General features: G+C 48.5%; 1 protein-coding gene across 1 annotated transcript in view; it reads right to left on the bottom strand.

The window, feature by feature from the left end:
- Positions 1 to 5577: 5577 nt before the first annotated feature.
- Positions 5578 to 24717, bottom strand: part of Igf1r (insulin like growth factor 1 receptor) — a 54500-nt gene continuing 35360 nt past the window's right edge. Inside the window, exons 16-19 of the mRNA XM_059271597.1 lie at positions 20868 to 21033; positions 17688 to 17817; positions 14094 to 14228; positions 5578 to 6139 (exon numbers count right to left, since the gene is read on the bottom strand). Coding sequence (XP_059127580.1) covers positions 5752 to 6139; positions 14094 to 14228; positions 17688 to 17817; positions 20868 to 21033 — 819 coding nt within the window. The 3' untranslated portion in view covers positions 5578 to 5751. The remainder of the gene's footprint in view (positions 6140 to 14093; positions 14229 to 17687; positions 17818 to 20867; positions 21034 to 24717) is intronic.

Below are 24717 nucleotides of genomic sequence, written 5' to 3'. Positions count from 1 at the left end.
ATAAAATTATTCTATGTTCTTACAAAAATGCAATGAAACATTTAATTAGTTCTTGTAAACCAGATCTTCGTCAACTGACTACCCGTAATCTACTGGACTTAGAAGCAAGCCCTATTGGAAACGATAATGAGTGACTAATTTAAAAAAAAAAATGTTTACTGGAAAGATGCAGACACAAATGTGGACACACAAATCAGTGATTATGAAGTCCTCACATAAACAAAATAAAATCAATCCCTAGCATGCCCCAGACCGACAGCTCAACTGGTGAGCGTGATGAAGTCTTGAGTTCTTCAACACGTGACTTAGCTCTACAAGTTCCCAGAGCAGGATGCTAAGTTTATTATCTGAAACCAAATGCCCACGATGATGCCACAGCCTCGATGTAGTCTCACACCTTCAGAAACCATCAAATCCAAATATGGTCCATGCTTCTTCCAAGCCCTTTACGCTTCCATCAGCAACTCTCTTCATGTCCTGATCCCAGTTACTATGGCTTCCTACTGCATGGTCATTCCATCATTCTATCAAGAAATGTTGGTTTCTCTAAATAACCAACTGGTTGTCAAAGTCGGAGGCCCAAAGTGAAGCCCCTGGCCTGTGCAAGGCCTCTTATCTTCAGCACCTCTGTCGAGAGAGGTTCACTTTAAACAAACATCCTGTCTTGAAGTTCTCAAAACCTAGTTCAGAGTGGCATGAGAAAGTTTTGACCATCGTTACTGGTTCGCAAGGAGTGATGGATCTCTCTGGTCTAGGTCTCCCAATGCTGCTGCTTAGCCCAGGAAATGAAAAGACATCAGACAAACACAAAGTAAAATAAAATAAAAAATCCAAAACCATATATTGATTACTGTTAAAAATGGGCCAAAGCATGTCAATACGGTGGTCTTGTCACTGCAGGATGTCAATGTTTAGGAAAAGAGTTGCCTTCAACACTGTGTGGCCACTCTCCGAGGACCCAACAATGACGACAGAGGGCCTTGGGTAAGCATCCTAGCCTTCTCACCCACCTGAGCTTAGTGTGACCTTGCCACAGCAGCTTGCTTGCTTCAGGTACAGCCACTGCCAACCAAGGTGGGCTGCTAAGGTGGGCTCCAGGAGCTCACAATTGGCTTAGAACTTGGCATCATACAGAGCTCATCCATCTGTTAGCCTATCCAAAAAACACTACTGCATACCAAACACTGCCATCTGCTCATTTCACAACGATCACTTGTCTATCTTACGAAGCTGCTTTTCCTACCATCGAACTGCCCGAGTCGTAAGAAACAGGCTGGAGGGAGAGGCCAATGATGGCCTCCAAGTCTTCTATGTTCCGGGGAGGAAGCCTCATTCCAACTAAGAGTCAATGTAATGGCATTCCTGAAAGGAGATGGGGTAGTGTGGGTCTCACACAGCTCAGGTTCAACTGTGTCTCCACAACTCAGCTCCTGCTGCCTCAAGAAAGGGCTTTGTGGGAGAACACCTTAAAGTTCACATCACCAGAACAATGTGCCTCAGTGGTTCACGTTACTTCAAGCAGTGTGAGCTGCTGTCAGGAAAGGAGGTTGCATGAAAAAGGCTGTAACTCAGCTTGGTAAGATTACTTGGAGCATATAAAGAGAAAAATCAGGAGGAGGTGGGAAAAATCAGCATGAAAGTAGGCTAGAACTGTGGATACGTGATGCCTTGCAATAGTCAAGGTGGGCGGGTCGGTCCAGCAAAATGACTGCACCATCATACAAGCAAACTTTTTATTGAAGTGTTTTCTGGAGCATTTGTTATGATGGGCACTACACTGTTAAGTGCTCTCTACTTAAAAGAAAAAAATCTACATAAAACAACACCAAAGAACTTGGACAATTAAAAAAAAAAACCAAAAATGAACTCTTATAACCAGCTGAATGATCTGTAGAAATCCAGTTATGGAAACTGGTAGGTATGTGCAAGAGAGGAGAGGCCACTATACCATGGGATCACCTAGAGTGTAGAGGAAGAAAAAAACCCTGATCAAACAGTATCTCCCAGGGACCCTGTGAGCTCTTAGGAACCGAGAGAAGGGCAGCAGTCTGGCAGGAGGAAAAGGACTCCTGAGCTTAACTTGAAGTACCGAACTGTTAGGCAGTTCTCCACACTGGGGGGAAAAAATCACCCACCCTGTTTCCCCGCTAAAGTCCCCAGGGCCTGTGAGAGCAGCTGCTGGAACTGAGGAGTACACCATCCACCCCTAGGAGCAGCAAAATGATGGGATGGACAGAGGTAGGACACAGGGAAGGCTGCGTGCCAACCACTGGCTGTCCAGCCTCAAGGAGGTTTGGTCAGTCCTTGTTTAGCCCTGGGGGACAGGGAGGAGGAAGGAGGTACAGCAGCCTGCAGGGGGTGCAGGCTTTGACTTGCCCCCCTTTATCATACTGGCCTTCTTTCAGAAGCAGGGTGAGGGCAGAGCTCTCCAACTGCTGGCATGGCCGTACCTCGGAGAGAAACCAGTGCAAGACAGCAATGGCGGATGCCCCTGCCACAGTGCAGGCCTAGAAGAGCAGCGGAGGGAGCCAACAGGACACCCTACATGTGCACATCGGGACTCTCAGACAATCTACGTGTTGGCGCCTCCTGCTCTCAAAACCTGGGAGTACCTGCTCTCTTGGCGATGATGTATGTCGGTCATTCAATCTGTATAAAGTTCTGTTCCAAGTCAGCCAGCCAGCTCAGGATGGGCAAGGGAACCCCTCCACTGGTGTGCTCTGGGCACATGGGGGTGCTGGGTTGGAAGCAGGGACCCCTGGGAGGGAACCAGATGAGGAAGAGAATAACCAAAGATGCCCCAGGAAAGGTGAGCTTTTGGAGAGGAGTGGGGGAGGCTGAGTGAGTGAGTGTTGCTTTGACCCCAGAATCCAGCCTGGCCTCTCTCTGCTTCACCCGGGTATGTGGCCTGTGGTGTGGATGAGGTTACCAGTATCGTTGGCCTGTTGTCAGGTACTGAGAAGTGTGAGATGTATTGTTTTATATATATACGCATGAAAAATAAGAGTGAGGTAGATAAATGTTTCAAAAACAAAACTCCCCCCCCCAATCAAAAACTGTCCCCCCTCTCTCTCTCTGTCACACACATATACACACACACACACACACACACACACACTTACTTTTCCTCAGTATTTAAATTCATAATGGGGGCTTCTCTACAGTGATTAAAACAGGTATCACAAAATAAATTAAAACTCCTACATGTAATACCTTCTTAATAAAATTTTTTTTCTCCTTTCTTTTTTTTTTTTTTTTTAGGGAAAACACTGTGGGGCAGAGGCTACTAAGAACCGTGAGCCTCTAACTACAGACAAGCCAGAGAACTATAAACTTTCTTTTCTGTGTTTAATCTCCAGTCACAACTGCAATCATCACCTTCCAGCTTTTTTCTTGCTCATAATTGAAATATTTCCATCCCAGAAGCAACTCTTATGCTGTCACCACTCTGGTAAGTATTAAAAACTCAACAGGACCGCCAGGCCCAGAGGTCTGCCATTTTGGCTAAGGAGCAGCAAAGGACCCCAGGGCTACCACGGGGTCAGCTCTGCTCCACCTGCTACTCAGACCTTCTGATCTCGGAATGGGCTCCAGAACGCCACTGAGGCTACGGCTTCTGGCCATGGGGTGTTGGTACCCTGCACCTTGCTCACATGGAGGTCACCCATTCAGACATTCTGGTTCTAAAGACAGGTAGGTCGGTCTGGTGAGGGTGATGGCAGAGGGGCCGGTAGGTCACGCTCTGCTGTACCCTAGGGACTGATCAGCTGTTTGTGTGTGTGTGTCTGTGTGTGTGTGTTTGTGTGTAACCAGAAGGATTAAATATCCATTAAAAAAAAAATCCAAATGCCTACCGTCTGCAGTTAAAACTGCTATTGTATCCCAAAATGAGTATGTTTATGTGTGTGTCACAACCCAACCAAGAACAGAGGGAAGGCAAGGGTGTGCCTTCCAACAGTGGGGACTATAAACAGTAAATCAGGGTGGGTGGGATTTTTTAACCTTTCTGTTTCTGACCTGAGCTTGTCGCATATCTTGCATGGTAACAGACTCCAATGCTGTGTGCAGGTTAGTGTGGGAACCAGAGTAAGGCCCAGCAGGACCTGGATCCTGGCCTCCCATCCTCCTCCGTCCCCGACCAGCACTGCGCCCACAGAGCCTATGGGTTAGAAGATAATGAATGGGGCTGCAGAGAGCAGGGGAAAGGAGATGTATTTATAAAAAGGCATCCAACAGTTCATGGCAAATTATGTTCTAGAAGCGTCAGTTACTGGAGAAGAGGAAGGAAAATCACACTCTAGTACAAAGCATAGGAAGTTTCTTGGAGTGAGCAGAAAGGAAGAAGGGTAGGAGGACCTGAAAGTTTCATAGATTAAATCCACAAAGATAAAGAACAAAAATAATAGCAGCGTTTTTGTTTTTCCTGTACAGACGTATAGATGAATATCTGAACCGTAAAAAAGTTATAAAAGTGACACTGAAGACGATGTGTATGCAAATGTTTCATGGTCTAACATAGAACTGAGAGACCCATGAAGAAGTCCTAGTAACAGAGATCATGTCAATGCTTGGATCCACTGCCTGCGCTGCTGCTTCACGCTGCTGTGCTGCCCGAAGCCCTTCCTTGCACATCTGCACCAACCGCTGGGCTGAGTCCCTGCAACCTCTGGGGGCTAGGAGGGAGGCTGAGGCAGGGGGAGGAGGCTGGTATGAGGACCACCTTGACCCACAACCTGCCCTTCAGGCTTGCTCATGGCCATCTCCTCCAGAATTCTTGGGGTGCTGTGGTGGGTGGGGTGGGGATAGGGAGCCAGTTCAGCCTATCCCCATCTTCAGTGAGGGCAGGCTCCATCTTGCCCAGTTCTCCCAAACAGTAACCTAGTCGTCACAAAACAACGAGACCCAGGGGGACGTGGGCTAGAAGAGCACACCGGGGCACAGTGGAGGCATCGCCAACGTGTCCCTCGAATGGTATTATCAACTTGATGCCATGTTTCACCCCATGCCTCTGGACAAAAGGAAATCAGTGCAGGGAGTGTGCACACGAGAAAAAACAAAAAACAAAAACAAAACAACAAACAGAACTTTGGCAAAATTTGGCAGCATGAAAATGATAACAACCATGGATGAACAATGGCCCTTTGAAAATTTCAGATGACCCTAAAAAGGTTAAAGATACAGTTAAAAAATTCCATCTCAGTGTGTGCATTTTTTTTTTTTTCTCTTTTTTTTTGTAAAGACCTACGGTGTCAGGCAGGTGTGTACGGGGTGATGAGGAGCCCCAGGGATAGCCATTAAGTCAATCTGATATTTTTTTTTTTTTTTAAAAAGGCTTCCCAGCTGGGCTTTCAGCAAACATTTTTTCCATTGTGAAGCAGAAAAAAGAGAAAGGAGAGAGTGGAAGTAGAAGAGAGGAAGAGGAGAGAGAAGGAAGGCAGAAGAGAAAGGCGGAGAATGAGGAGACTCGATTCTCGAGTGTCCTGTTGCTCTTAAGTGCTGTCCTTAAGGTTTGCAGAGGCCCATGTCAGTTAAGGGTTCGGGTAGGGAAATAAAAAGCTGCTTGCATATCGAAAAAAGGAAGGTCCCAAGTGTGTTTACTGCAGAGAAGCCGTCTCCCGTGGGCAGCAATGGCAGTTCTGAAGATCCACTGAGGTACAGGAGGCTTGTGAATAGATTGTTACGACCTGCTCTCCCCCTGCCCACCGAGTGGGCACACACGCTACTGTTTGCCCGTGCCTCGGTGTCTGAGGATCAGCAGGTTGAAGACTGGGGCAGGGGCAAAGCCCTCTCGTTGGCGCGTCCCCCGTTCATGTGAGCATAAGGCTGTCTCTCATCGAAACTGGCGCGGAGAACCAGTACTCCAGGGCCCGGGCCGTTCTCGGCCTTGTGTCCCGAGTGTCTTTCAGGCAGAGGCAGGGAGGCTGAGGAGGCCGAGGGGTCCAGCGGCACACTCTCCATGTTCTCAGGCTCCAGCTCCAGCTCCAGCTCTTCCGGCTCGGGAGGCTTGTTCTCCTCACTGTAGTAGAAAGAGACCTCCTGAAAGCTGGGCTCCATCTCATCCTTGATGCTGCCAATGATCTCCAGGAAGGAGGGCCGCATCTTGGGGTTGTACTGCCAACACATCCGCATCAGTTCAAACCTAAGGGGGAGACGGAAAGGGGCTGAGGATCAGGAGACCTCTGGCTGAGGTCAGAGTGGCCCAGACAGCTGGACCACCTCTGCACCCCTGGCTTCTCATCGGGATGCCTCTGGCATCATCCTACCATGTGTCGTGCCCAGAACCCAGGCCCAGCCACAGTGCCAAACCCACACTCACTGCAGGTCTTGGTTCATGCAGAGTCCACCATGACAGGGTCATATTTATGGTGGCAATACTAAGAAATAAAACAACCTATTTTCTGTCTGAAGCATCTCTTCCAGCCATGGTTCCAGAACCAGACCCAGAAGACCTCCACTGTTCCACTAATGGGAATCACAGCTTCCCTGAAAGCCATCATTCTCTGTGCCCCCATCTAGGACATTTCTAAGCTTCTTCCTGGCACTAGGGTGCCCCTGGCAGCGGGCCTGAGGAAGGAGGCAGCAGGGGTGCCAGACAGAAGGACCACACATCCATACTCAAGCCAGCACCTGCTTACTGCATGTCCCATGAAGGCAGAGCCCTGACGGCAAGTTCCAGGCTGCCCCCCATCAGGGTCCTAATAGAAACCTCCAGTCAGATGCCAACAAGCCAGGGAGAGGCCAGAGCCTGAGTTTCTTCTACAAGCAAGGCCAAGGTAAGAACACAGAAAGCCCATGCCGCACCTCTATCTCTCCCAGAGGTCACAAACGTCTGAAAAGCCCCCCGAGTCACATGGGCCAGCGGTCACGCACGACAGGAAGGCTGCCCATGCAGCCACCACCCTGACCAGGAAAGGCCTGGATGTGGAGAGTAGAAGCAGCCCTAAGCAAGTGAAGGCCTGAATTAGCCACATCAAAGACTCCAGTCCCATGGGAGTGGCAGTCTTCCCCAGTAATGCTCAGAGATGGTAAAGCCTTCCTGAGGTCTGAGTGCAAACACTGACAGTGTGTGTAGATGTCTGCTGTCACTTTCTCCCGCTGGGTATTTATGGCCTGAAGACTGCTTCCGTGCAGACACTGCTCCCACAGAGATGAACTAAACCTGCCTCCTCCTCCAGCTGTATATAACAACCCCACTTCCTTGTTTACCTGTATGCAACAACACTGACTCCCCGTTCAGCTATATACAATAAACACGCTGGGCTTCCAGAGCCCAGTCCACCCAACCCCAGGTTTCCTATGTCCACGAGCTTGTGCTTTCTTGATTCCCTTGACGTCCCTAGTCAAGTCAGGGTTCTGGTACCCAGAACATACTGAGCGCTGCATTCAGGCTTTGACAGATGGACAGGAGAGAGAGAAAGGGCGTACAGGGGCGGTCACGATTCTGAGCAGGGGCCACCCAGCAGCCCTCATCCACAGGAATGTTAAGCCCAAAGTACCTTCCACCTCTGTCCCTGAAGAAAATTCAGTTTTGTTTCAAAACTCCTGCTCAACAGATGCTTTACACTAAAATCCACTAAATGGAACTTCGCAGACACAAGAGTCTCACAGCACCCCAAACTGGCCTCTAGCATGGATTGGGTCAGGCTGATCACTGGACCACCGGGCCACTTCTTTACAACGAGGCTTGCAAATAATCCCAAAGGGGAAAACCCATACAAAAGCAGCCACACGTAGGTATGAAGTGGCCCATGGAGAGAAAGGCACCATTGCCCAGCTGGCCAGCTTCCTCAGAAGCCCTGGGTAAAGTCAGGTCAGCTGGAGGGCAGTGACATTAAGAGAGGATGGGAAAGGGTGAGCTGGAGGTCCCTCCAGAATTAAGCAATCTAAGGGCTCAGGGGGGCAGCCTGTTTTTGTAAGGTGAATTCTACCGGAGTAGAGCTGGTTACACATCACCTGTGACTGTTTTTAAGCTCTTTTGTAGTTCGAGTAGTTAAAGGCTGTTTAGCTTACAACCCTACAATATTTACTATCTATCCCTCTGGGGATGAACAACAGCCCCCCCCCCCGCCCCCACCCCATAAGGTGGCCAATGCCTGTGTCAGAGGGACACAAGCTGGACCAAGACAAGGCTAACTAGTTATTTTCACGGGGCCAAGTGATGGTCCCGGTAGTATATGCCAGGTTGCAGGTAGGCAGTAAGAGATTTGGGCATGGGGGCCACATTAGTCTTCAGGAGCCAGAGATGTTTCTCTACTATGACAATGATCACCACCCTAATTTTATAGATAAGGAAAAAGCACCAACCAAGACATTTAATCATCTGTCTGAAGTCACACTAGTGAGATGAAGCAGGAGTGAGGCTGTCTAACGAATAGTTACACTTTCGTTACTTGAGTCAGAGTAACCATGGTCCCACTAGGAGACTGCCCTCCCCTGGCGCAGTTCACAGACAGATCTCACGAGAGGGCTGAGTCTGCATCCAGAGCAGGCAGGTAGCACGCTCCTTGCCTATTCTGGTTAGGCGGCAAAGAAGCCTGTTCTCCCATGTCCCCATCATTTCCCCCAAAATTAATCAAAATGGGATGTAAATACAACAAGGAACTCATCTCTGTGGCTGGGCTGCAATTTCCTCTCTGGCCGACTGGTGTATTCCCTGAATAGAAAAAGAGCAACTGGGGGCAGGAACATGAGATATGCCTGGCTCCATGCCCTGTGGCCAGGGGAGGGGTGGGGGCCGAGGAGGTGCCACCAGCAGGCCAGTGGTGTGGTGACATCAGTACACACAAGCCATGTGATGCCTGCTTTAAATCACTCCAGAGCCAGCCCTTCCAGGGCTGCCCATAAAAGGAAGTCTTTTTGCTCTGTGCGATTTAAGACCTTGTTTTATACTCTTTCCACAAGAAAACTCTCCAGGAGACTCTGGGATTAATAAGCTGGTAAAATGCTTCTTTTAAAAAGCACATTTTAAAACTCCGGTGAGTGAGAGCTTTGTTTTTACAGAGCATGCCCCTCTTTGAAGGTGTATATCCAGGCTCTCCCGCAGAAATGAGGGAAGGCTCAAGTGGAAGTCCTGCCCTATCTTGAAACAGCTTTCAGGGAGAAAGGTCTATCTCAGGGATATATGCACCCTGTTATTTCCACCCTCCTCTTGGCTCTTGAGTCCCCAACCACACCCCATGTCCTGAACTGGACAGGCACTGGCAAGCTGGGATGTGCTCAGTAGCTCAAGTCTACAGCCCTCCTGCTTCCGACTGTTAGCACTGTAGCACCCAGTGGTGACTCTACCCAGACTTTAGGAAGGTCCTACAGGGCTGAGAGTGAGTCCCCTTCTAGCATCCCCAAACAGCCAAGGATGTTTTAGAGGCTACTTCTCAGCTAGGATCTGAAGGGGAGGTGTGTGTTAGACAGCCCAGGCGCTGGCACTTAGCTCATGCCACGGCTCACCAGGCAGATATTGTCATCTGCCTATTTGGATCCTACTCAAGCAATTTATCTCTACAAAACCAGCCCCGGATTCCCAGCCATCTGGTGGGTGCTTGAATCTGGGAAAGGAAAAATGCAAAAGCAGTCCGACTTGACTGAGTATTATGTCTCAGCTGCATTTGAGCTGGGGATGCCGAGCTAATAAAAAGTTCCAGTTCCTTCCTGAACCTTGCATCCTGAAGACTTGGCCCCTGAGTTTTTGGGGCTGAGCTCAAATCACCATCCCATCCTTCAGCATTAGGGCTGGGACCTGCTTCAGGGTCTCCAGGTTCTGTGAACTCTGGGACTAGCCTCTGAACTCAACAGGGTTCACTGACAAATCTGTGTGCAAGTCACTGAAATCCAGGGGTGCTGTGGAGTATTTGTTTACACTGTCAAGATGTGTCTCTGCCTAAGGCGCCTTCTGATTGGTTTAGTAAAGAGCCAAATGGCCAACAGCTAGGCAGGAGAGACTAGGCAGGCCTTCCAGGCAGAGAAAAGAAACTGGGAAGAGGAATCTAGGAGCATGATTTCACCAGCAGACTCAGAGCAAGTCAGATGTGCCGTACTACAAAGAGGTAACCGAGCCACGTGGCAGGCGTAGAGTGAAAAAACATTATGGGTTAGGTAAGTTAGAAGAGCTAGTTGGGAACAAGCCTAAGCTAGGGACAAGCCTTCATAATTAATCACAAGTCTCTGCGTCATTATTTGCGGGCTGGCGGTCCAAAGACAGTCCAACAAGAAAGCCTGTTACACAGGGGAGAAGAGGGTAATGATGGGCTCTGTCTACAGATTAAACATGGAGACCAGTCCTGCTCCCATCTCATAGGACTTGCTAGATTAATTCAAATGGAGTCATGGCACTGACACTCGGTCCAGGGTACCCTGGGGTTTGACGGCAAGCCTTTCCTCTAAAGCTAGAACACTTTGTGATACAGGACACTTGGCTACTGCAGAGGCAACCTGGTTCACATGCAGGTACACTGAGGCCACAACACACATGAGGAAGCCCTTCTTCTACAGGCGAGACCCAACAGGTTTCAGACTGCCCTCAAGGGTGTTCATTTACTGCATCCAAAGAATCCTTTCCCAGAACACGTCTTCCTCTCCTTAGCAGCCCAGCGGATTCAGGAGGACACCACACTCCCTGCTGAGGCCAGCTTGTCTCCCTCCACTATGTTCTTTTCTTAGAAAGGAGACAAATCTGCCAACGGGGTTCTGAATGGCAAAGCAGAAATGCCTTCCGAATCAATCACTTCACATTCAAGAGCAGCCTCTGTGTGTCAACTTCCTCCTCACTCGATGATGGGAACAGGAAGGCCACTGCCTTTCCCATGGCAGGTGGCTGCTTCCCAAGCATATTAAATTCATACCAAAAAAATCCAGTCAGCTGGAGATGGATCAACTTCAGGAGTCCCATGGGTTTCTGAGACAAATGTTTGCCCCAGTATAAAAAGAAAGAAAACAATACCTCTCCTGTGACCAGCCCTAAACCACAGGAACAAAACTCACACCTGCTCTTTTGAACTGTTTCTCAGCTCTTGTGAAACATCACCGATTCTAGTATCCAAATCTATGCTGATGCGGTACACCCTCATGCAAATTTCTGGGCAGCCATGTTCATACACCTTCCCTTAAACTTGGCCCCGAATATTGACTAGTCTTACCACGGACCTAGTCAATTTTGTAAGGGCCTTCTAAGTAAGACGGCTTTCACACTTGCAAAACAAAACAAACAAACAAATAAAACACGAGTATTTTGTAAGAAGGAATGGGACAAATTCAAATTTCAATATAAAAAAAATATATAAAGTTTTAGTTGGGCACCATTGACACAAGCCTATAATGCCAGCAGCAGGGGAGGCTGAGGCAGGAAGATTACCCTGGACTACATGCTTTCTCTCAAAGGCTCCCTACTTGCTGATTTCTGTATCTGCTTTACATCACTGTGGCAAGCTGAGGGGTAAGAGTGAGCATATGGTCCACAGCACCACACTCTCCAGTCTGTTAGAGAAATGTCCTCAGTCTACATGGAGGTCCTCAGAGAAGCCATGGCCTCACACGGTGCAAAGACACACCAGTGTCCCTACCGCCCCTGAAGTAAATCTGACCTCCCCCGCACCCCCAGCCCCAGGTACAGGACTAAAGCCCTGCCTCAGAGATCAGCAGCAATCTCCTGGAGAGCTCAGGTTAGTGTCTCCTCACCAAGCTACTCCCGGATTCCTTCAGGAAGTCTGTGAGAAGACATTTTCAACTAAATTCTGGATACAGGTAGGGAGGTGGGGTGTCCAAATGAATTCATGGAGGCTCCCTGAGAAAATCTGACCAGAGATGCAGGAGACCCAGTGTCCTTCTGTCTGTATGCACTGCACTGGGAGAAGCAGAGGCTTCTATCTCTAGTGGCTTTTCCTGTGCACATGCTCTGCACTATATACTAGTCCAGGCTACAGTCTGACTTCAGTCCTGACTATGAGGAGACACTGAGAACCAACATACAGGCTTGCTGATGGAATGGTAATGCTCTCACGGGGGCACTTCTCTGGTATCCTCTTTATAACATCCCCTTTTAATTCATGTAAGGGATCTATTGGATGGGTTAGGCTTCAGCTGGATCAATGTTCAGAAACAGCAGGTAACGAGCAAAACACCCATGGAATACACTCCCGACATCACAGGGTGCAGAGTGCAGGCTCCCTTGGCCACAGAGTCAGGGAAATCAAGCCACACACACCTCATTCAGGGTCAGTACTGGAATAAAACTCCAGGGGCTTTGGAATAAGAAGAAGGCCTGTCTTTGCTGACGGGACAGTGATTGCGTTTCTGAGGCCGTCTTTACTTATCCTTGCCTGTGAGTGGGTATGACTCCTGAATATGATGGGATGTTTCACCAGGCTGCTCACCAGCCGATGCTGAGTTGCTCCAGCAGGAGACTATTCTGGGTGGATCTGACTTAAAGAGGAAAACAAGAAATAGAGGTTGCCTGTTTGGCCTAGAAGAAGCAAGGTGCTGTGTTGCAAAGTGCGATGGGTGCAGATGTGGTGAGGACTGGGGTGGTCACAGACTCCAGGATCTCAAAACTGTTCCTAGCTGACCTCATTCCTACAACTGCAAGGGGCTAATTTCTACGAACCGTCTGATGGAGCCTTGCGTGGGACTAGGCTGGCCTACACCTCTACTGCACTTTCACAAGATTCTAAGCACAGTCACTAGCACCTCTGTGTGGGGTTCCTGCCCACTGTCCACATACCCAGCCTCTGTCTGTACATATCTCACCATCGGAGGCTCCATCTGAGTCTGTGTTTGTTGAGGAAGGGTAGGTAGATATGAGTGTCTTCTACACAGACAGATAAATCCTGACAATTCCCCTAGGATTCTTTCACAAGTGAAGCTGAACCTGATTTGAAAAGCGTTTCTAGAAAACTCCTACATTGGTTTTGATGCATCAGTGGGAACCTACCTTGATGTTTACCCCTGCGAACACAGAACAGCAGCTGAGCCCTGCCTGAAGGTGTGCACGTCAAAAACCAGTACACCCCTCACAACCTGGACCTGATGAACCAATCAGAATACCTTCTTATCCCCCTTGGAGACTCATTCTGGGAAGGTCCACTCTCCTGACCCACTGAGCCACCAACACTGGACAGCAAAGCAAGGCCTCCACTCAAGAGGCTACAAATAAAACTTGGATGCTGAATGCCCCACCAGGGCCCATATGTGGAGTTTCGTCCCCAGCTTGGCAACACTGGGGAACCTTTAAGAGGTGGAGCCTAGCAGGAGGGTGCCTTCAGGAGGATGACATCAGGACTGTAACCCTTGAATGGCTCTTCTTCACTTCCTACCCACAAATGAGACTATCTGCTCTGCCAGTCTCATTCCACCGTCAGAGCTGCCTCGCTACCAAAGCAATGGAACCCCCTTACGCCCCCCAACTGGGAGCCGATGCAGATGCTTCTCCCCGTGAGCTGACTACCTTGGAGGCACTGCTGGAAGTCACGATGCTGAACCCTGACGCAAACGCGGCACCACGCACGGGTAACTACTACCACCTGACAACTCTAACTGCCGCAGGATGCCATTTTACCAGAAGTGGAGCAAGGCAACAGTTTCACCAACACCCTAAGGGGGTGTGCCTAGAGGAGTATGTCCCAAGAGAGATGAGCTCAACCTTGCTGCTGGTCCGTACGACTCGGGTGGATGAAGCTGAAAGCAGATGGTTTGTGACCTGGTATTGGGGTTTAGCCTACGAGTGCAAGAGAGTGACTCTCGACCACAAAGCTCCATGTGGACCTGCTGTACAGACCTGTCAGGCTCTTGAATCTGGCTTAACGGTATTAACTGTTGCATTATTGCCTTAAAAACTAAATTCTGCATGGAAAAAATGAGCCAGGATTGCTATCGTCCCGTATTTCACAGAGACAGGGGGCCTGAGAAACCACAGTGCCAAGCGCCAATCAGCACTGGGGGACTAAGGAAGACGGGATGGGATTAAGGCACTGCACAAAGTCACAGAACCAACAAGCTCATCTCCACCAAGAGACAGACGAGCCCTCTTCTAATGCTCTCCTGTACCCACGGCAACAGAGGGACTGGCTCTGGAGTTACTAATCCTAAGGGGCGGAGGAAATACATACAGCATGTCAGGGCAGTTGTCCGGCTTGTCCAGAAGGCCGCCCTCCATGACGAAGCGAAGAACCTGCTCGTTGGACAAGCCTTGGTATGGTTGCTCAGCCAGTGTGGCGATTTCCCAGAGGACGACCCCGAAGGACCTATGGGAGAAACAAAACTTGAGTAGCTCAGAAAAGGATGGCGGGATGGGGTCTCCTTCCTTGTTAGCGTTTCTTCAACCCTAGGTGCTGAAAAAGCTCCTCGATGTGGTGACAGTGCTTTGTATGTCAACCAGCTACCTGTCTAAGCGTGGGCTAGCTGGCCTTCTCTGTGACTGCTAACGCTCCCTGTGGGGCCACTATGGCGTGGCGGAGGCAGCTGAGGTTGCGAGGCTTCTAGCATCCCTCACACAGTTTCAACTTCAGCACCTGGTCCCAGCCATTACTCGGTGGGTATAAACCCAACTAGCTTTCACTCAGCACAGAATGCAGAGGACCAAGTCCCCGCCTGGGCACTGGCTTGGGACCGCCAAGCATCTTAACTGTCTCCTTAGGGGATGGGATTCTGTTTTTTTATCACAGTTTGCTAATGGTTCTCAACACTACTGCAAAGGAGGATCTGCTTGGAGTCCTTAAAACAGATGGACACCTGGGCTCCCCAAAGCAGTTCTGATCTGATAGGTGTGGGGTGGCTGGGGAGCTGGGTCTTAGAATGTCTGAAGTTGTGTAGGATCTTGACTTGGATTAAGGAAGATGAAAACTCACCCCCAACAGAACTCGGGAGCCACTGGCTGGGGAGGGGGCTGTGTCGGGTAGGGAGCTGGGGTAAGATGCACTGGCCTATGGTGCATGTCATACCTAATGAAGAGTCCTTTGGCATGGAGGCTGGCTGAGGTCTATAAACTCAGCAGGCAGAGGAGTGAAGTGTACAGTTTGCCTGTCAGCCCAGAAAATCAGACGATAGGAGATCCATGTGTGCAGAAACTTCAGATAGGTAACAGGGTGGTACTGTGAACACACCATCTCAGAGAGAATCCCCGCCTTTGACAAATCCTCCCTGGCCTATCTGCTCTCCCACTTGGGTTGTGTAAATGGAATAAAGCAGGCTGTCCATTGCAAGCCAACATGAAACTTTGGTAACCCTAGTGGGGATGAGCCCCACAGAAGAACCTGGGACTGGTGATTTCTACTTAGCACTCTGAGAATTCTAGCCTAAGCTGAAGCAGGAAGCCTCTGACTGGATCGTAATGTCTGGCTCGTCGCTTCGGCTCCCTTCTATGAACAAAAGGTTTTTTGTACAAATTGATACTAAGCAATGTTAGACAGGAACAGAACCTCAGCAGCCAGACCCAAGGTTCTTCGGAACGAGCAGTGACTAAGACTTAGTCTTCAAATTGCACAAAAGACCCAAACAAGCCACACTCTGCAGTGAAATCATGGTTCTGAAAAACCTGGGCTCAGAGAAATGGGTTTCCTGTCAACTTCGGTCACGGAATCTGCCTTCCAGAGCCTCCACGGCCACATAAGAGGTGCTCTGTGCAGGCTGCAGCGCCCACCCTCACGTCTGAAATGCGGCCCGAGTCAAGCAGTGATGTATGCTGTTTTTCTGCTTTTGTCAGCTGCAGGCTGGTCTGGACAAGGTTCCCTTCCAGGCCAGCTTCCCCTGCTTCCAACGCCTTCCATGGCATACCACAGGCTTCCAGGCACTCAGTAACAACCTTGGCCCTGAGCTCTGACTGCCTTATCTAGACGGCTGGCTACTTGACTCTTGAGGAACTCAGCATGTCTCCAAGTTAACTCTATCAGGCACCCCGTTTTCCTCCTCGACTCCCTGCAGCCAGCATCCTGGTCCACACCAGCAGTCTGCCAATATGGAGGATAGGAAGACAGAGCACAGAACAAGAACGAAGATGTCTAGAGACCCAGGCTGGCCTGCCTGCCCTTGTGAGGGAGGGGACAGTCCCTGGAACATTTCCACAGAAGCTCAAATAACAGCTGTGATAAATGTAGTAGATGGGATTCAGGGCTTGGCTTGACTTAAAAGTCCCTCCCAATGCCATGTTCCTAAGGGCTCCTACAAAGCCAAATGAAACTCTTTGAAATTTGTTTTGGATTTTTACCTACTTAGGAACAACTGTCTTATGATTGTGAATTCACTCTTAAAATGACTGCCCTTCTTCTAAGAGGCACAACTTCAGTGAGATGACAAACACTTTATCCATTCCAATGTCCTCACTGTCCTCAGCTGTATGCTCAAAGGCTGGGCTGAGAAAACAAATATCCAGAGCACCGTCCATGCCTTAGCATCTGACGGAATGAATTTCAAACGCCTTTCCTCTTTCTACAGACATTTCCTTGTTGCTCTGTAACGGCTGTGTAGTCCAAGCGGAGGCAATCGGCAGGGAGCACCCCGTGTACCCCTTGCTGAGGCTTGTACTGACAGCTGCTACCCAGAATTGGGGTAGAATGAGTCTATGTGAGACTTCACTTTCATTTCCCTCCGCTGACTCTGCTTTCCTACCCTGCAAGCTGACCTCAAGGAGCTTCTAGGAGCACGAAGCCCAGAGTAAACAGATGAAGTGTGGCCCTAGGTGTCCCCTCGCCTGCCAACTCCTCTAAACATGCAGCCGAGTACTCTGATTTGACAGAAAAGAGGGAACTTCGGATGAGCTAACTGCAGGACAGGTCTCATCCTTGAGTCAGGAAACAGCCAGGCGGGGCTGGGTCAGATTCAACAGCTATTTCCAATTTGCACCTGTCTTCCACAGGATAGCCAAGGCTCTTGAGCGGGAATGGTTCAGGAGGCTAAAAAAATGATGTCAGTCACTACTGGGATAGTTCCTCTGTGTGGTCATCTTCAGCTGGAGTAAACAACTGCCGTTTTTGTCACACAACAGCAATGGGATCCCCCGAGAGGAAAGCCAAGACACTTGCTGACATTCGAGGAGGGGGACGTGCCAGGGCTCTCGCCTGCCAACAACTCCACTTGTATTTTGGAACCCGATGACCTCTACACAGCGTTTCCAGGGAGCGGCAGTAAACAGTACTACAGAGAAGTCTCTGCACCCCTCGACCAGCGTGCTTCCACAAGACACTTTTGTTCCTAAGGAAGATGCTTGGGGTCAGCAGCGACAGACACCCATGGGTGTGTGTGTGTGTGTGTGTGTGTGTCAGACATTAGGTGGGACCAAAAGGAAACCACAACTGACACCCTCCAGTTTTGGGTGTAAATAAAAGCGCTGCCTGCAATCCGAAGGTTCAATGGCAAGAGCACATACACAGTCCTAAGCTACTGAGAGTGAGAAAAAGAGAGGGAGGAACAGGCAGAGAAGAAATAGACAGAAATGAAGGCTCAGACTTCGGGCATTTCCCCGCTCCTTGGAAACACAGAATCAGCTAGAAGGGGGAGAATGTTGGTTCTACATACTCCTTGGAGTCCCACAAATACCTTCTTGTTCTAATAGACTCCACACAGGAACATCTCAAAGATAAAGGGCTATGGAGCACTGAACGCTGAACTCAAGCTGGCAATGGGTGACAGTGAACAGGGACCAGGAAGAGAATGACCCGGGAGCTCGCAGCTGGAGGGTCCAAGCTGGCCATGCAGGGAAACTTCCATACCAGACATCTGAATGAGTAGTGAAGACTCCATCCTTGAGGGACTCAGGAGACATCCAGCGCACAGGCAGCAGCCCCTTCCCCCCCTTCCGGTAGTAGTCTGTCTCATAGATGTCTCGTGTCATGCCAAAGTCTGGAGAGTGAAGAGAAGACACAGTCACTTAGCTGAATCAGGTCTTGGGGCAGCAGCAAAGGCTCTGTGGCTGCCCCGGAACGGCGTCCTCGGCCTTTCTCCACATTCAAGGTGAGACGCGTCCTTGCTGTACTCTTAAGAGGCTTAGTATTACAGCTTGTAATTTTATAAGGCAGGCAGAGTAAGACAAGATCAGTCAAACACAAGACATCTCTGGTCTCAATAATTTATAATCTGGTTCCCTTAAGAAATTAATTCCCTTATTACATTTAAAGTGAGAGGCTGTTTGCAAATTATAGAACACCATGATTTATCAAGAAAATATACACGGCGCGGACCAAGGCTGAGTGACATGCAGTTTTAAAGCCTGATCAAATACACTGGAGGATGTGGACCTCAATTACTTGGAAGCATGGCTCTGCTACTGAGGAAAAGGCCTTTTACCACTTAGTAGGGGAGAAGGTATTTGGACTAACAATTCATGAAGATAAAAGTACACAGTGAGCAGCTGAGATGCTCTTTACCAGGCTCCTGGAGCTACTACCCAACACCTTTCCCAACACAACACTCCCACTCATTTTTGAACATTTCTTCCATTTTCTTAGTCTCCTGAAGGTGTCACATAATTATGGTTGATGGCAGGCTTGCTTCATAATCTCACATTATTGTGTCCTCATCAAATTTTGATTTTGCACTCAGTCACACCATCTTTTCTCAGATAAACTTTTCCATTCTCCTTCCTGGGAGAAAGAGCTGCTCTACCTTAAAAATGTCCCTTCACATCTCTAAGTGGTGCCACAAAGAGGTCCCAGAGGCCAAGCAAACCCCACGGAGAATGAAGTTTCTTGGATGTTAACCAACACAACTGACTTGCACTGGGTACGAACTACCAGCTGCCTCGGGGGAACAGACTTGGGGTGTGTCATCCCTGAGACAAGAGGCACTGGGGGACACTGAGGAGCCCGCCTGAGGAGGAAAAAGGAAGTGCTCAAGTCTCATCCCTGAATTAATCCAGTGACATGCAAATGAGAGGCTCTGCTTTGACTTGCATAACAGGGGAATTCTAGAAAACAATCTCTCTAAATGCAAAAGAAAAACAGAACAAACCCTATCTTCCTAAATACACACACAAAATTTAATTCTAGAAGGAAAAAAAAAATCACAATTCCAAGAGAAACTATCCTCCTGAGTGTGCCACATGGTTAAACAGCGAATATAATCCTTACTGATTTGGATTTGAAAAGGCAAGAAGCACAAAATGTAATGCAAAGTGGGGCAGGAGCAGCCTTAACCGAGCTTCCCCTGTGCTGGGAGGAGTGCACGGGAGTGCAGGATGAGGACACAGGCTTGCAGTCTACACCAGGTTCTTCGGGCTCCCGTCCTGGCTGTCCTAGTACCACTCTCATTTCAGAGGAGGGGAAACATGCCCCTCAAATGAAGGAACCCGTCCCAGACCACCCAGGTACTTGAACAGTGGCTTCCTTTAAGGAGTAAAGCATGTCCCCATGCATCAGTGAGTGAATGGGAGGCAGGAAGGATCCATCACAAAGGCATGGTAAGAGGATGGCTTTTATCTAGACACTCTGGGGCAGGATAGCCTCTTGGCGGCTGACCAAGCTGGGCTCCCAAAGGCTCCAAAAATGAGCATGCAAACCCAGGGACGGGTATGCCAGGGCACTCTGAGTAACTCCAAATGACGGACGTCTGCTCTATAATACAGCTGCATACAGACACCCCCAACTCCTACAGAGCAAAATGAAGACAGAGAGCCCGACTTTGGATACTTCTGTAGAGAAAATATTCATTGATCACTTAAGGGACCAAAAAGTTCATTAAAAAAAAAAAAATCACTGCTAGGGTTTAGGCAAGTAAAACATCTCTAGAACGCACGTTCAAGAGGTGGCCAAAGGCCGGGCGGTGGTGGCGCACGCCTTTAATCCCAGCACTCGGGAGGCAGAGCCAGGCGGATCTCTGTGAGTTCGAGGCCAGCCTGGGCTACCAAGTGAGTTCCAGGAGAGGCGCAAAGCTACACAGAGAAACCCTGTCTCGAAAAACCAAAAAAAAAAAAAAAAACCAAAAAAAAAAAAAAAAAAAAAAAAAAAAGAGGTGGCCAAAGGCTAGTGGCTGATAGCTTTTCTTATGCTGTCCCCTCTGCTCTTTCTCAGGATGGACACTTGGTATGTTTCTGAACTGCTGTCCTATCACAGTAGGAAGGTAAAGGCCTGGTAAATGAAGGTGGTTTCCTGAGCAACTTTGTCACCACTTGAAAAAAAATTATTAAAAGACAAATAAAAAACAAAGCCCACATATGAACTGAAAGGCTGGGGAGTGTCTCTAGCCAGTGACCAGAAATAAAGTCCAACCGGTGTCTTAATATCACAATGTGTTGGCAGCAACAAGGGGTCTAATGGGCAGGCAGGCTGAGCAGCTACGGTCACGGTGAAAAGTCCTATGTATGACAGAAAGGTCAAGAGCCTGGAGCTACCACTGGAGGATGCAGCTCAGCGGTAGAGTGTTTAACTAGCATGCATGAGGTCCTGGGTTCAATCTCTGGTAGTAGAAGAGGGGAGAACTCTGAGCCGAGCAGTCCCAGGGGTGAAAGCCAGTAAGCAGTGCTCTCCCTCACCTCACATACCTACCTTATCACCACCACTACTCTATGCAGGGGCTTTGTCATAGGGGCAATGCCTCCTAGAAACCTCATAGGCCTATGTAGGGACAATGTTCTTTGTAAGCTAATAAACTTGAGGGGGGGATTGGATGCTGATTTTTATCCTCAAACCAAAATTATTCGAGGAGGCAAGATGTCCTGATTGTTTCTGTAACCCACACTCTACCTGAGAACCACGGCCCCTATCTGGACCACCACGTAAAGGTGCTCTTAGGATTACAGCCAGAAATAGACAATCACACATCTTGGCACTCAAGGACAAGCCACTGTACCTCGGGTATGTACTGAAAGCCTATCCAGGGGCAGTCTCACCCCTGCAAAGGCCCTAAAGCACCCGAGAGTTCAGTTTCTGCTCTGATCAGGAAAGCAAAGGACACACCTCCAATTTTGACTGTGAAGTCTTCAGCTACCATGCAGTTCCGAGCAGCAAGGTCTCTGTGGACGAACTTGTTGGCGTTGAGGTACGCCATGCCGTCTGCAATCTCTCCGGCCATCTGGATCATCTTGCTTAAACTCGGAGGAATTAGGACTACATTATTCTGTTGCTGATTTAAAAACAAAACAAAACAAACCGTGAGCATCTGGGACTTTTTTTTTTTCTTTCTACCCTTACCTGTAAGGTTTATTCTAGGTGTGGCAAATCCATGTTCATTTAATCTGAACACCACAGGAGGCCTGCAGGAAGTCAGGACTTGCTCAGGAGGAACCTATCACTGCTGAGCTCTGGTGCTGTCTGCTCGTGATAAAGTCATGTGCTTGTTCCCTGACCATGTATCACAGGGCGGCGAGGGGAAACATCAACTGTACTCCCCTTGGGTCCATCATTACCCTTTCTCTTTGTCCACTCCACACCCATGTGCATAAATGATGTTAGGAATCACCTTTAATTGCTGAGGCAGGGTCTCCCCATCAATCCCAAAGCTGGTTAACAGAGCTGACTCTGGGCATCCCGATTCATCCTTCCAAGGCTGGAATTACAGGTGGACTGCCACACCCACCCAGCATTTACTGGTGTCGGGGACCTGAACTCCTATCCTCATGCTTGTGGGGCTTTAACCAGGGAGCCATCTCCCCGTCCACTATTTCCGTTCTGGTATCAAGGACTCTCAGTTACCTAGGTTCTCACTAGTTTAATGCCCCTTCGACTTCCGCAATCACAAAGTGCAAGAAAGAGGAAGGATAGCACACCTGTGCAAAGACCAGACCAAACAAGCGTGCTTCCTAAATGGACACCACATGCTTGATTTCCCGTGTAAGCCGCCAGGACTTACTCGTCTTCATCCCCTTCTTCTAAGGTACAGACATCTGGAGACTAATGCTGTCATCTTGGCTTACTGTTTTTTATGGGCACTGAGGACAACTAAAGTTCAAATGAGTTCACCTTGGGGGAACAAGGTCAGTGACCACAGCATGGACAAAGACCCTGTTTTGCAGAGGAGGGCAATGCCTTCGGCAATGAAAAGAATTAATCTAAGAAGTGATAAATTAATTTTGACAAAATAAACTAAGTTGTGCCTAAGGGGCTGGTGAGATGGCTTAGCCGGTAAAAGCACACTGTCAAGACTGAGGAGACCTATGTTCAATCTCTGTGGTGGTCTAAATGAAAACGGCTCCCACAGACTCATAGGGAGTTGCATTACTGGAGTAGGTGTGGCCTTGTGGAGGAAGCGTGTCACTGGGGGTGGGCTTTGACAGTTCAGAAGCTCAAGCCAGGTCTAGTGGCTCACTCTCTTCCTGCTCTCTGCAGATCCAGATGGAGAACTCTCAGCTACCTCTCCAGCACCATGTCTAACTGTGTGCCACCATGCTTCCCGCCATGACAACAATGGACTAAACCTATGAACTATAAGCCAGCCCCAATTAAATGTTTTCCTTTATAATAGTTGCTGTAGTCATGGTGCTTCTTCACAGCAATAGAAACCCTAAGACAATCCCCCAAGACAGGCATGGTACATAAAGAGAACCAACTCCCTCAAGGTATATGCAAGTACACACACACACACACACACACACACACAAATCTGAAGGCTCCCTGTCACCCCAACTCCATGTGAAAACCATGATCCCACAGTTTAGACACTAACTAGCTTGTGTGTCTGTACTGATACAACAAATTATGTCTTAGTTCCCCCAAGTGCAAACTATCTCATACAACACTATGAAGTCATCTCACGTCCATCACCCTTCTGAGTTATTTTGAGAGTCACGGGAAGACCACGACAAGGATTTGAGATCACACTATCTGGGCTGTTCTACACAGGCCTCACGTACTCTAGCCACGATGAACACTCCAGGAATGCTGGCTCTTGCCCAGGGTTGCTAAGTTCTCATGGGATGCCGGAATCTAGAAACCAGGTAACAGCCTTCCAGCATGCCTAGGAGTACTCTCTGTATTTCATGATAGACTTAATGGAGCTCATTCATTTAATCATTCCCACTTCAATTCAGGGGATGTTTCCAGGGGATGTGACAACATCTGGAGGAAGCCCGAATCTCCCATTTCTTTTACAGTGGTACTTCTCCCTCTCACACTGTCTTTTAGTATCTCTAGGGTTTTAAATATGCATGGCAACGTAGGACCTCTGCAGGGGACAAGTATTTAGGCTCCTACCACATATTGAAATAGGAATGCTGTGTAAGTGTTCAACAGGAGGTTGTCACTCACCATGTGAAAAACAATCAACAAAAAGAATTTAATTATATGTAGCAAAGGCTGACTTTTTGTCAGTTCATGATATCATGCTGTCACTTCCCCTCATCGAAAGAGAGTAGAAATCTTTAATTGGGTTATAGCTCCCTAAGATGAGCACACATCCATACATCTCTCAAGGTAAATATGCAAATTCCAATGGAGGAGAGGTAGAATATACTGAAGCTAGAGTATAGACACTGGAGCTAGGGTACAGACACTGGAGCTAGGGTATAGACACTGGAGCTAAAGTATAGATACTAAAGCTAGGGTATATATGCAAATAGGTTTTTTTATCCTGACATGAGTTAGAAAGACAAAATTTAGATCAGATGAATTTAAAGGTAAGTTTTACTTCTGAAAGTGGCTTTTAGTAATTGACCTTGTCTCTTTATGTGTTATTAACATGTTATGTATATGGGTGTTGTGCCTGCATGTATGTCTGGGCACCACTTGTACAACTGGTGCCCATGGATCCCCTAGAACTGTAGTTAGACCATTGCGAGCTGCCATGTGGTGCTGGGAATCCAACCAGGGTTCTCTGGAAGAACAGCCAGTGCTCTTCATAGAGCCATCTCTACGGACTTTATCTGTGCCTTATACAGGGGAAACTGAGACCCCGAGGCCTCTTACAGTTGCCTGAGGATTGGAGGTAACCAATGGCAGAACAGCCTTGAGGTCACAAGTTAGGGGTTTTATTCTGTGCCTGAATTAGGAATGAAGGAAGTTACACATTTCTTGATTTTAGGAGGCGCCTCAAAGGACCACTCTCCAGGCGTCTACTGGATTAAGCTTTTCTCCTTCTGTAGAATGGATATTAGTGGGGCAGGAAAAGGCTCCACCAGGAACTTGGGACCGATGCTGGGAGAAACAGAGGCTGGCGGAGTTACCAGCGATCCATTCAGAGCTTGTGGCTCTGCTCAAACCCCAAAAGCACACGCTATAAGTAAATGAGGGTATTTGTAAACAGGGACTCGGGACTAAAATGAAGGAGCTGCCCCTTGGGAGATGTTTCAGTTGTAGAGGAAGAGAAAACAAAAAGCTGACACAGAGAATGGGAAGAGAAACAGAAAAGGGATGAGAAATGTTTCCCTTTGCAGAGAATGCAGGGAGACAAGCTGCTTGTACACAATAACTAAAGTCAGGACCAGAGTGAGGACATCAGAGCCACTGAGGCAGCCCCATAAAAGGCAGTTGGCCCTGGCAATATTGCTTAACGTTCGCCTACCAGTTTACTCAGAATTAAGGACTTATAAATCAGACTCACACATGCTAAGAAGGGGAAGACTCCGCAGTGACCAATGAAAAGTTACACAGGACCTTATCAGGTTTACAATGTGAAATTTCCACTAGACCAAGCCAAGATCATGCAACTGGGATGATGATCACTTCCAAGTTCAAGCAGGACACTGGCTTATTATCCAGCCTGAAAGGCTGGCTGGTGCAGAGTTTGAGAAGTCTCTAAAGCAGAGTCAGCGTAGGGGAAGAGCAACATTTGCCATCAAGGTAAAGGGCAGCATGCTCGTGTGTGTGTGTGTGT

The sequence above is a fragment of the Peromyscus eremicus genome, chromosome 1 (genome assembly GCF_949786415.1).
Source record: "Peromyscus eremicus chromosome 1, PerEre_H2_v1, whole genome shotgun sequence".
Taxonomy (NCBI): Eukaryota; Metazoa; Chordata; class Mammalia; order Rodentia; family Cricetidae; genus Peromyscus; species Peromyscus eremicus.
The sequence above is the reverse complement of the archived record's forward strand: the minus strand, read 5'-3'. Positions and strand labels throughout refer to the sequence as shown.